General features: G+C 39.5%; 1 protein-coding gene across 3 annotated transcripts in view; it reads right to left on the reverse strand.

Annotated features, from left to right (window-relative positions):
* Window positions 1-14,084, reverse strand: part of LOC124555022 (1-acyl-sn-glycerol-3-phosphate acyltransferase alpha-like) — a 747,916-nt gene that overhangs the window by 24,043 nt on the left and 709,789 nt on the right. For all 3 annotated transcript variants that reach the window (XM_047128767.1, XM_047128769.1, XM_047128768.1), the window contains 2 exons: window positions 5,382-5,515; window positions 1,874-2,055 (listed from right to left, as the gene is read on the reverse strand). In XM_047128767.1, the coding sequence (XP_046984723.1) occupies window positions 1,874-2,055; window positions 5,382-5,515 (316 nt within the window). The remainder of the gene's footprint in view (window positions 1-1,873; window positions 2,056-5,381; window positions 5,516-14,084) is intronic.

The raw sequence follows: 14,084 nt of genomic DNA on the forward strand, positions 1-14,084 counted from the left end.
GTGCTGTAATTGAGTTTAAAATTCAAAGAGTCTCTCCGAACATGAAACACCCTCTCCTTTAGCATGACAAAGACAGACCGAACATAAGCACTGTGACATCTGCAACAATATGGAACCTTGGGCTCACTGTCATCGACCAACCTCCATACAATCATGTCTTGGCCCCATCCAATTTTCATCTGTTTCTAAAATTTAAAGGACACCTTCAAGGACTTCACTTTGATAGTGATGAAGTGGTGCAAGCAGAGGTGTGATTGTGGCTCCATCAACAAGGTTAAACACTGTACAGCAACAGTACCAACAAACTCATATCTCGTGGGGGGAAGTGTGTTCATACCCAGGATGATTATGTTGAGAAATCAATATGTAGACATGGATAATAGAGATGTAGACTATCAATAACACCCCCCTCCATGAACCATGGACCTTGCTGTTGGTGGGGAGGCTTGCGTGCCTCAGCGATACAGATAGCTGTACCGTAGGTGCAACCACAATGGAGGGGTATCTGTTGAGAGGCCAGACAAACGTGTGGTTCCTGAAGATGGGCAGCAGCCTTTTCAGTAGTTGCAGGGGCAACAGTCTGGATGATTGACTGATCTGGCCTTGTAAAGCTAACCAAAACGGCCTTGCTGTGCTGGTACTGCGAACGGCTCAAAGCAAGGGGAAACTACGGCCGTAATTTTTCCCGAGGGCATGCAGCTTTACTGTATTCATGGGGAGCTGCATCAAACCAGTCTCAGGACTGAAGACCACAACAACAACAACAACAACAACAACAACAACTGTTAATAAAATTCATTGTATTTGAAAAGTATTTACTAGTTTTCACATAAAAATTAAAAGGCATTACTTTTTGGCATACTCTCGTACAGCCAAGCCATGTTTTAAGATGTAAAGGAGGCATACAGTCTGAACAGAAAAAGACAAATTATGGAGTCCCACAAGGATCTATCATTTGTCCCCTACAATTTCTCATATAGGTTATTGATCTACCTCTGTCTATGAACAAAGCAAGTAAATTAATAATGCTTTCTGGTAATATAAGCACTGTAACAGACAACAAAGGATCCACGGCTGTAGCCGAGAGGCTAATGGCAAAAGTTGCTTCCAGAAGTTTGGTACTGCTTCACTGTAAGTCTGCCAGCTATAAACCTCAGTGAACTCATCTACATCCATTTCCATTATGACCACATGTAAATGGTACCATACTTTTTTCTGATATCCTTGTGATGTCAGCTATTTCATACATTTTTGATCAGTCATAATCCAATACCATATCAATTAATTTCTTGATGTTTTCACCTGTGGTGGTTGTTTTGGCATCTCCTTCACACAGATTATGTCAAAGAAGTAGAGGCATAATTAAACTGAGTTTTCCATTTTTTACCTGCTGAAAATCATTGACAATTAAGAAGCAGTCATCTTACAAACCACCTCCAATTTCAGATAATTTCTGTTTGTAATAAACTTCTCAAAGAAGAAGAAGAAGGAAAAAAATGGTGAATATACAGTATTTGATTATCCATTTGGACAAAATATACACAACATAATTATTTTATAAATGTAGTGCTACATAAACACAACAAGTACAAAATTTCCCTGATATGATATTGGTGCCTTCAGTATCACATTGTTAGTACTGTATGGGAAAACTGTTGGTGTTGGGGCAGCTGCAACTGAAGTTACTGTTATTAGTTCTGTTGGTTATGATGACTACTTGTGTAAATACAGAAAAATTACAGATACAACCTATTTCATTGTTATATTTGCTCTTTGAATTATGGATCATCTCAAGACTGCTGGATGAGGAGGGAAATTGACAACGTCCATTTCCAAAGATGCATCCTGGCATTCCATACAAAGAAATATGTACCTTTCCATTTTTTATGGTGTCTGCAGTGCTGTTTATTGCTGCCTGTGCTTGCTCAACATTCAGTCTATTGATGTAGATGGTTCCCCACAACCAGGCAGCGAGTCCAAAAGGCCACAGGTAAAAAACTTCTTTCTTTGAAATAACAGTGCATCGTTTCAGCTTTGGCCACAGCTCAGCAAGTACTGCAAAGGATCACAAACAATTTTAATAAATACTTGTACAGGGCTGTTAAGCAATGGTACACACTAACACATTCAAAAATACAGATAAATTTCAATACATAATCTTCAAAAAATATATTAGTATTATTAAATTTAGAACTTAATTTACATGCATATTGTATAAAAACATGGACTTTGTTCAAGACAGTGCATTACTATACACCATAAATATATCACGTTTCAGGGAAAAAAGTATATATTTTAGGAGGTTGTTATACAGACTAGTTTCAACAACATATACCACATAACATGTGTCCAATTTTTATTGAGTATGGAGATACAGCTTTTGGAATGTAAAAGAGAGAAGTTATCATTTTGCAGGTTGTTACTCTAGTTGTTAAGGGCTTATTCGTCGATTGCCAGTTTTGTAGTTCAAGTTGTGAAGTTGTGCTTGAGTTTACATAATTGAATTGGAATGTGATTCTGGTTGGTCGGGCAACTATACAGTATCATTAATGACTGAAGCTGAAAAAATTAGTTAAAATTTGTGGCACAGCCAGGACTTGAACCTAAGTCTCCTGATTACTAGGCAGTTGTGTTAGCCATTACACCACCATATCATTGTGGCTACCACAGCTGCATGGACTACTTAAGTCCAGCGTCCACCCCAACACAAATTTCAATTCAGAACTTCAGCCCATTTCCCCTTCTCATATTATCATTATTGCCAAGGCTCTCTGACACTGAGACAGCAACCCAGCTTTGTACTTAATGGGGAAATCCTACCTGTACCTCAGGCGTAGGTGATCTATTGACCTGATGGAATTAAATAGTGATGATTAGGTACTCCATGAAGCTGGGGGAAGTAGCCACAATGCTACAGTAGTGTAATGGCTAGCACATTTGAATAGTAAGGAGGAGACCCAGGTTCAAATCACAGCTGTGCCACAAATTTTAATTCATTTCTTTGGCTTCTACCAGTATCGAAGGTAAAGTTGAGTCTCATGTGTATCAAGGAAAATTTCATTCGATCAGATCAATATACTGTATCACTTCAATATGCTGCACATATTTACCAATGCTGATTATGTCAGTATAGTATTAGTGTAAGGGTTTTGTAATGGAAGCCCTACTGCTGCTGCTGATAAGTCTGCTTGTAGAGAATATGGTAGATGATTTCCTAGCTACAGAATACTACATTGAAGAGTGTTTACTTGTGTTTTCATCAAACTGAATGAGACTGGTGCAGTACCCAGCATTTTAATCTACAAATGAGCAAAGTATGGATGGACTAGAAGCCATTAGTCAGTTGGTAGAATATTTTCCTGCAACAAGCACACATTGAACTGCACAGTTTCGACACATAACAGTGTTCCACATACAATAATATGGCAGACATTACACATGAATAACCTCTAACCTTATCATTGACAGTGGATTCAACACCTTCCAGAAGGAGACTAAAGTAAACAAAGAATTCTGTCATAGGCAAATTGCAAATTAATCCAATTAATACTGTTTACTGATTAGACTACTTTCACTCATGATGTTATCAGTACTGCTCTCAACTTACATCTGTGATCTGACAGAAACAAACATACCTTTATGGAGACATTTTCAGAATACTTTTCGGAAACATATGCTGCGGTATGACAGTCAGTCAGTTGACTGAGCCTGTTGTGTTACCTTGTCTTACAGGGTCCCTTTATCTACACTTTCATGAAAATGAGCCTCTAACATTTTTGGAAGAGGTTCCTTTGGCTAGAAAGATGTGAATGTTCTCTTAGCTCACTGGGGCTCCTGTACACATCCTAGTCAACAAGTGACCCATCAGTTAAGCTTAACATTACCCAGAAGATGGAGTGACACAAATAGTCATCTTTCTTCGCAGGCTAAGTCTATAAAGAAAAAGTAAATGTAAACACAAGGGATGAATTGATCATTCAGATTATAATGGTGCTGCCCTTGAGAAATAGCACCAAGATGACAGATGAGATATGCTTGGTGTTGCCAAGAGAATCTGAAAGTGCGCTGAAGTCAGAGGTGGAATTTTCCAGAGTTGGAATTTGTGAAAATCAACTTCGAACTTAATCATCTGCCTTTACTTAACGTCCTCTATAGGTACTTATTTCGAATGCATTCAAATAGCTGTATATCTGTAAAAAATAAAAATTGGACATACGTTTTGTGGAATGTTTCATTTAAATTACTCTATACTACCACCACTTAAAATATCTGATATTCCTCCTTCTATAAAAGAACAAAAAGGCCTCTTAGCATATGTAGTTGAAATCATTACTTTCTGGCACAGTAATGCATCATATTTTTCCACTTCAGTATTTCTCATTTCTTTTATATTCCTTTAAATTTCTTTCAGCTAGAGGGCCTATAGTACTTCTTATGGGAGCACCAGATATCACTTCTGTTTTACTCAATAACTGTCTGACAGTTACTACAAACTTTCTGACAGGTAATCAAGAATCCAGTCCCACAACTGAGATGATACTCCATAGGCATGCAATTTGATTAGAAGTCGCTTGTGAGGAATGGTATCAAAATCTTCTGGAAATCTAGAAATATGGAATCAATCTGAGATTCCCTGCCAATAGCACTCATTAGTTTGTGTGACTAAAGAGTTAGCTATATTTCACAAGAACAATCTGTACTGACCATGAATCAATAGCTTGTTTTCTTCAAAGTAATTGATGATGTTTGAATACAATACATGTTCTAAAAATTCTACTGCAAAAAAATTGATACCTGGGATACTGAGCTGTAATGCAGCAGATTACTTCTATTTCCCTTCTTGTGTATTGGCATGACCTGTGCAACTTTCCAGTCTTTTTAAGTACGAATCTTTTGTTGACTGTGTAGTTGTTGATGACTGCTAAATTTGGAGCTATTATATCAGCATAATCAGAAAGGAACCCAATGATTCAAGTTGCTTCCCTACATCATGGATATCTTCTTCTAAGTTACTAGACTGAAATTTTCACCCTATAGTGGAGAGTGCGCTGATATGAAACTTCCTGGCAGATTAAAACTGTGTGCCGGACCGAGACTCGAACTCGGGACCTTTGCCTTTCGCGGGCAAGTGCTCTGCCGACTGAGCTACCCAAGCACAACTCATGCCCCATCCTCACAGCTTTACTTCTACCAGTACCTCGCAAAAGGTAAAGGTCCCGAGTTTGAGTCTCAGTCCGGCACACAGTTTTAATCTGCCAGGAAGTTTCTTATAAGTTATTCATGCTGGCAGTTGTTTTTGACTTGACAGCTCTTTCTCAGTGGGAGTATTAATCGTATACATCAGAAACTAATGCAGAATGAAAGTTCCAACTATTCCTTACCAAGTAAGTCCAGACAACTTTGGTGGTTTATTACGACGACACACCCAGAGTCAGTGACAACATTGTCCAGCCCTCGAAGATGAAATTTTATGCCAAGGATTTTTGATATTTGCCTTGCACCCCATGCTGGTAACCTGGAACAAACATTTCAAAGATTTATTTATGTTTTTTGCTTCATTTCGACATGTATAACAGTAACATGAGGGACATTAAATAATAAGTTCCTACAAGTGAAAATTAATACATGCAGAATTTCAAGAATGAATAAACAAATAAATTACGTCAAAATAGAGGTATATTCAAAACCTATGTTTGGAAATGAAGCGCACAGTACACTCATTGCAGAGCTGAGTTATCGTGCCTTACTGTTAGTATCTACCACTTGCCCAATCCTACTACAATATCAACAGTCTTCTGGAAGAACCTATCATACAGAATGGAATTTGTACTTCATATTTGCACATAATTGCCATTCACTTCAAACATCCTCATCACCTTCAAACCATTGTCCACAAAGACACTATTTCAGATGCAAGAAGAGGTACCAGTCACAGGCTCTGAGACTGGGACTATAGGGAGGATTGTTGGAAAATTCCCATCAGAAATGCTGAGTTTTCTCCTTGGCACAGGCAGCATTTTCAGTACCCATCTTGCAGAAGGTCTTCTGTGACAATCATACAAACAGAGGTGTTCCCAACATTAGGAAGTCTCAAAATCACTGTCTAGCCTGATCTCTCATTGTGACTACTAAATCAAAACAATGACTTTTATGACTTCAGAAATAATCAATATATGCACTCATGAAACTTTATTCTGAGGTTCCAACATTTAAATACAAGCAAATGGCCTTTACTTCATGAACATGCCTTGAACACTAATGTCCAAATGTGAAGCACGATCAAGCAATGTGAGCATATTTACTAAACAAGACATCAAAAAAAGTGGAGAACACTGCACAACTTACAACTGCTGCACATCTCTGCCAAAAACACGTCACTGGAGAGGTTCTGAATCTGAAGCTACTGATTGCTAATAAATAAATAAAGACAGACTGGAAAATCTCTTCTACAACAACAAAAGAGCTAATGAAGGATGCAATCACTGGGAGCTACTATCCAAGTTTGAGAGCAAGGTGGCTGATATATACAGGGTGGTTCAAACCTTCTACTGGCGACGAGTCTCATTCATGACAAAGAACTAGGTTGAGGTCTGAAATAGGTGGCAGTTGATGGGCTACAATTCACCTGATAATGCATTCTAGACAAATTCTAAATGATTCAGATCAGAAGATTTCAGTGGCCAATTATCTGTGATAAATCCTTTCACTGGAACAGCATGATGCAGAGGCATTAACTGAATCCCTCCCACTACCAGTAAAAATGTGAAGCTCCAACAAAATATGTCCCCACACCAGTGTCCAACTACAATCATGCTATTCTTGTGATCGTAGTTACTCCCAACTTTCCTCCAGATTAATACAAGAAGACAGGTGAGGTGATGACAATGTAAAACACTTCTTAGATACAAAATTCTGAAATTAAAATGTGACTGTTCCATCAGAAATGTCACCTCTGTTAGTTTCGACCTATATTATAAAGGATAAATATGAACTGTGATGAAAATTGAACATGTTAAACTATTACATATGCTGCCATTTGCAAGCATTTAATGCTGAGGTGATAATATGAAACAAATTCAACATGAATTTAAAAAATCAATTTTATGTTTTTATTAACAGTACTATTAAATTATGTACTGAGCTCATCTGGCAGAAACTAAAGAGTGCAGTGTAAAATTAAAATAATTTTTTTATGGCCCATAAACCACAATTTCAATTCAGAATTTACAATTCTTCATGAACAAAAGTCTCTCATGAAAGCTTCAGTCTCTCACCCACTGCCTAAAACATGGGCTCACTGCTGACATATAGCACACTGAACCCAAAGCTATCCAGATTCTGAATTTTGTGAATGTCTCACCACAAGCACAATACATACAGTCTGCATTGTCCTTTGCACAAACTCCTTTCACAGCAGGTTCTGTCTGGGTTGAACTATCAGAAGATAGCCTTTCTATTCATTCTTACTCCCTAGAACTCTCATCTTCATTTCATTAGCTTTCCAAGAAGGGTCTTCATTTCCCAATCTGAGCAGTCATCTCTTTTGTATATCTATCTGACATTTTGCTGGTTGCTCACTGTTTCCACAGGTAGCTCCCTGAGTAGACCCCTTTTTCTTCTATAGTTTCTGTTCACTTTGTTTCTTGTCTAAGTAGACCTAACACATTTTATTGGGCTAACTGATTAGGACAATAGCTGGAAGTGCTTTCCAATCTCTCCCTGGTGTCTTAGGACTTGAGAGATGTGTCGCAACTTGATACAGACTATAAATATTGGTGGATCTACTTTCTGCTCTTCCAGTCTCCACCCTCAGCTTTCTTTAGGTCACCTCCATTGCCAATTCCAGAAGGTTGTAAGTCATCATTGCCATCATCATCATCATCATCATCATCATCATCATCATCGTCATCGTTGATGTTGATGTTGATGTCATTGTCATCACCATCATCTTGAAGTGCTTCAGCAACGTCAGCAACCTGTCCGATTCATGTTCAGTGGCAATGAAATCTGTCACACTAAAAGCATTCCTCTTTAGTGGATAAATACCCATATGTTTCAATCTACAGAACTATTATGTACCTTTGTACATTTTTGCAGTATCATAAGTATTCATACCAACTGTTCTTAGAGCCTGTATAATCATTTCACTATAATGTGTCTTTAATGGGGATCATCGAAGTCCTATCCATGGGCTGTAGCCTGTGGGTATTATGAAATGGCAAGCAGGGAATGGTCACATGACGATCTTTTACTTTTACTATGAATCTATATTCTTGATATGAGAGTAATGTCCACCGTATACCAGCAGGACTGGAGATTCAGCTGTAGGTTTTGTATGCTCAGTTAAGTGGGTAACAGAAGGTCAAAATAGTTCATGGCATTCTCGTGGTTGAAATCAGTGGTTTGAGCAAGTGATGTCCCTTCTGGCTTTCTTACTGAAAACTGATTCTTGTGCCTGTTCATAAACTGAGTGAACAATGCCTTTCTAGATGTGTCATTGCTGAATGAACTGAAGATTCCATATCTTACTGCTAGTTGTCATGTCATTGTGACTGAGACAACAGAACATTTTTCCATCAATAGACAATATTCCACGAGTTCTCTTTCAATTTCTTAGTTAAGAACAGCTTTTTTTACAATTTTTCAGGGGTTAAAGTATTTAGATACACATATATCCTTCCTAAGCACCTTTCTAAAGAGAGCAGCTTTTGGTATACCTTATTAAAACATCTTGCTGCTTTATTTACAGTTTTAGTTTTATCCCTGATAGCCATTATTTCATTAACCATATCTTTGGTTTGCCATTTCTGTCAGGTTCCACTTTTTTCATTCCATAACTTGCTTCTTGGCATAGTGATACCCACAAACAAAAAGGTGATGGTAATATGGAAACAAAATGTTTCACATTGTCTCCCTGACACCATTTTCAAAAACTAAGTAATGAAACTATACTTTTGATTAATGATTTCAAGTAACTAAAATTTCCATTTGTAAGTTCCCTTCTATTACTGAATCCTAAACTAGAAACTGTGGTGTCACCGCCAGACACCACACTTGCTAGGTGGTAGCCTTTAAATCGGCCGCGGTCCGCTAGTATACGACGGACCCGCGTGTCACCACTGTCAGTGATTGCAGACCGAGCGCCGCCACACGGCAGGTCTAGAGAGACTTACTAGCACTCGCCCCAGTTGTACAGCCAACGTTGCTAGCCATGGTTCACTGAGAATTACGCTCTCAATTGCCGAGACGATAGTTAGCATAGCCTTCAGCTAAGTCAATTGCTACGACCTAGCAAGGCGCCATTTATCCTTTGTTATGTATCTAATGATGCATATACTGTATCAAAAAGACCAATGTTCACCAATTGTGGATTAAAGTTAAGTATTCCAGCAGCTATGTACTTTTCTTTATAGCATTCATTACGTATCCTATTTCAGACCTCACGCCAGCCTGCGTGAGTTTAAGCGCGTGCCTTTTGGTTACCCGTCACTGTGGATTGGCTGTCTTGCCAGTCCTCAACAGAAACAGTATCCTAATTAGTATACACTGGTATCAGAAAAAGTATCTGAATATTACCCTGCAAAAATTTCTGATAGTTGAAATAAAAAGTGTGTCTACTCATGGAAGTACATGTGATACCACTGTCTACCCACCTTTAGTGACTGAGTTAGAACATTATGGCTGTGATAACAAAAACTTCTGGCAGCTGGCATAAATACTCTAAAAATATTGTTCTGTTCCATATCACAAATTTGTTTCATATTACCACTCCCTCCTGGCTACTGCACACAGTTCAGTACTTTTAAGGTGTTTCTTCCCACAATATGACCAGACTGACAAACTGACAGAAGAGGATGACATCACTAACTTCTTAGTATTACAACTGATAATAAATTAAACTGAAGTGAGCATACCATACAACTGCTGAAGCATCTAAACAAGTCTTTATGTGCACTGCGAATTTTAGCTTGGCTTAATGAGTTACCTCAAAACATGATCCTGTGTGACACTGTGGAATGAAAGTAAGCAAAATATGATAGATCTTTTATTTTTATACCACCTATGTGGTACATGTTTTGTAACAAGTTTAATATTGCCTCTTAAGATATGTTTAAGATTTTTTGACTTGTTCCACAACCATGAGGGCCATTTCACAGAGAAGCTAGGATCTGTGGGAGAAACATTAGCATCTCTCTCTCTCTCTCTCTCTCTCTCTCTCTCTCTTTCTTTCTTTCTGTAAACATATATTTTATGATGCGTTGTGTTCTACATCCTTGAAGATCTCCTCACAAATTAATCTAGGGAACTAGAATTATATTTCATTCAAGCTAATTTAATCGTGAATCATTATGTAAACTAAAGTGGGATCCAGTTTCCAATAGCGCATTTCTCAGTTCATTCATGGGCAAATATTTAGGTTGTCAACTCCACATTAAACATGTCCACATTTTCACACTCCTGAGTGACACATAGTGTCAGACAACTGGGTTTCTGCAAGTTCTGATTTGGTCAAAACTACCAACTTGCATCATTTGCAGGTGTACTAATCATCTTTATTATAGTCTTAAGGGTAAAGGAGTCACATTTCCTTTGCAAGTGGACTTGTACAAGTGATATTTTCTTTTACACACATGAGGAAGTCCTTGGTAGCCAGGGGTGGGTAGAATAACATACGGACACTTTGGTTCAGAATTTCACACTTTATTGTCACTATTACACACTGATCTGATACAGTGTATGTTACCACAAAACACACATCTCAAGAAACAGATGGGAACCACCAGCACAAAGATTATTAGTTAAGGTTACAGATAAAAACATGTTTGTATGTTGGTAGAGTCGATATGTTTGGCGGGAGCGGGGATGGTCATCGTTGGCGATGTTTGGGGCATGTAGATGCAGCTCAGTCCCAATGTCAAGGCTGTAGTACTGAAGTGAAGGTCCATGTCAAAGGGCTGTTAGGTGGGGGAGGTTGGAGGTTGAGGTATGGGGGGGGGGGGGGGGGGAGGGGGTTTCCTTCTTTGCTGTTAGCACACAAGCAGGTTTTAGCAAGTGGACAGATATTGTAGCTTTGTCTTTCACTAGAACTGATATTGTCTGTTCCCCCATTGGAGTGCTTTTTATAGGCCAGTGGATAGTTGCTGAAATGTGGCCTTGACTGCCTGGGCACACAGCATGACTTGGGAACAATCGCTTAGCTTCTTGTAGATGAAAATAGGTCATAAACTATAAGCGTGAGATGGGGATGTGAGAGTGGTGGTAATGTGGAGTTGGACAATCTGTACCTATGAAGGTAGTTCTGCAGGTGTTAATGATGTGGAAGCACCTCCACTTGTGATGACTTCGGATTGTCTTTGTATGCAGGATAGAGTGTTGTGCATTGGGTACCAAGGCACATTAAGGTGCCTACAACCTCAAATGCCATAGTTCCACTGTTCTGTGGGTGGTAGGCCATTGTGTGAAATCATGCTCGCCCATAACCTGCACAAGTTGGCAAAGAGGAGGGATTCGAATTGCTGACCCTGATCAGTTGTGATAGATAGGGGAGACCAAATGGGAAATCCAGGTGTTTACGAAAGCCTATTTCATTGATTCACCTGTAATGTCTCGCAAAGAGGTTATTTCTACCTAGTGAATCATGCAGCCAATGACCCATATAATGTATTTGTAACCTTTGGTCTTGGGTGAAGGTAAATAAGTGCATGTGTACATGCTGGAAATGTCCTTTTGGTACAGTAAAAGTTTCCTGAGGGGAGAATGTGTGCTCTTTGATCTTGCTATGTTGGCAAGGAACACAGGGCTGCACCCATTTCCTGCAAAGAAACATTCTGTACTGAGGATTACAGCGAGGCAAACTGTGAGGAGTGACAGATTGTGGAGGCTGTCAAAAATTAATTCCCTAAATGCCGCTGGAATCAGTGGGCATAGTGAGGTGTCACAACATAGTTTAATGTTATAGCTGGGTAACCTTATTTGTTCATGCCGTAGATGTTGGGGTTGTCTAAGAGTTCAGGTAAATGATTGTGTTGCTCTTGTGCATTTGCCAGGTCCTTCTGGTTGATTAATGTGTTGCAGGCAGGACACGAGTCCACCACAACATTTTCACCTCCCATTCACATGTTGGTTGTCTGTTGAGAATAATTGTGCTATGAAGTTTAGGTGTCTGAAATGGAGGGGTGATATATCCATACTAGGATTGTGAATGGTACTTACCAAGGGGCAGTTGGCTGGTTGGTTTGGGTTATAAAGGGACCAAACTACAGGGTCATCAGTCACCAAGAGGTAGTAATGGGTGAAACATATGGAGGAGGGGGGGGGGGGGGCAACCCTCAATGTCCCCCTGAAATATTTTACCACCTTGTAGAGTGTGAGTAGTTCATGGTTGTATGCTGACCACAGCCTTTAGGGTCCTTGTAATTTACATGAGGAAAAAACTTAAGGGTTGATGAACGCCATTCACTGATTGCTGTAGGACTGCGCCAATGGCAGTGTCACTAGCATCAGCTGTGATTGACAGGTAGGCCATTGGTGAGGAGTGAGGCAAAGTCACAGCCCTCTATAACAATCGTCTGACTGACATGGAAGTTTGTAACATTTATTCGAACCATGTTACAGTTAAGTCTCCTGTGGTATTGTTTCCAGATGGGGTGTTTGTGAGGGTGCTTGAATTTCAGCTGTCTGCAGGATGTGATGCCAGTAGAAACTGATCATTCCTTGGAATCTGTGTAGGTCCTTGTAGCTAGTGGACTTGGGAGTGAACTGTATGAGTTCTGTCCTCTCTTCCATTGGCCTGATCTCTACTGACAAAATGGAACTTCCTAAAAATGTTATGTCCTGCTGACGTAAGTGGCATTTTCCAGTACTTTCAATAAAGTATGGATGTTCTTAGGTATGGAAAGCTTGTCAGATGTGGTCTTCATGATCTTTGGGGATAGAAAGGAAAAAGCAGTATGTCATCTAGGTATAGGTAAACAAAGCAGTAGTTTGCGTAGGGCTGAGTCAATGAATCTCTGCCACATCTGAGCCACATTTTTTTGATCCAAATGGCATGAAAAGATTTTCAAATAACCTGAAATAGGTGATACTGGCAGTTTTACCATTGTTTTCAGTTGTGATGCATACTTGCAAATATGCCTTTCGGCAGACTATGATGTTGAAGATGATTACACCTGATAAGGGCTGTTTGAAGGTTGGGTACTGTCCTTGTTAAGTGAACAATGTCCTTGTTAAGCAACTCGTCCATTGTGGCTTTGACAATTTGTAATTTGTAATTTGTCATTTGTCAGGGGAGAGGTGGTGTGCTTTGGGAAATATGAGAGATCCCCACATTGTTTCGATTCTGTGTCAACATGTCGCCCATAATGCTGTGACAGGGTAGAAGTTGGGTGATACGGAAGGGGAGGGGGAAAAGATGGATATCACAGTCAGTAATTTGGATAGACACTGATTGCACTGTCACTTGTTTCATTGGCACTCATCTGTTCAAGTGTAGTTACTGGTGAAGAGAGGTGTTTGCTGATGGTGAGATGCGATGTCCATGAAGACTCAAACAGCTCTATACAGTCATAAATGATATTCACTGTTTCTTTGCAGTGGTGATACGTCTGCGTGTAGCCATTGGTGCCTGTGCAATCCGAGGTGGGTAATGTTTGGGTCAATAACACTCAAGGTAACAGTATTTGTTGCTGTCATTGGAGCTGGCAATGAATTTCTGCACTCAGGTATGAAGGTTCTCCACTGTATGCCATATGTTTGTGGGTATTTGTCCTGTAGTGCTAGTTGTTCTATGGTGATGACAGGTGAAACTTAAAGGGCCCTAAGCTGCTGTACTGCCCATGCTAACTGGTGTTGTCATGCATTAGCACTCGAAGGGATGAATTTTCCTCTTTTAATGTGAGGCATTCATTCCTGGTGTCGATATACAGTTTACTGGTTACTGTTAATTGATTCTCAGTGGAGGACCATAGCAATTGGATCCTGCATACCAATGAAGGGTACTTGTCCTTGTGTTGTGGTATAAGTGGTGCTGATGGTCATCTGATCATGCCCCTGATGGTGACATCATTTGATCAGCAAAGCTGAAT

The sequence above is a fragment of the Schistocerca americana genome, chromosome X (genome assembly GCF_021461395.2).
Source record: "Schistocerca americana isolate TAMUIC-IGC-003095 chromosome X, iqSchAmer2.1, whole genome shotgun sequence".
NCBI classification, from domain to species: Eukaryota; Metazoa; Arthropoda; class Insecta; order Orthoptera; family Acrididae; genus Schistocerca; species Schistocerca americana.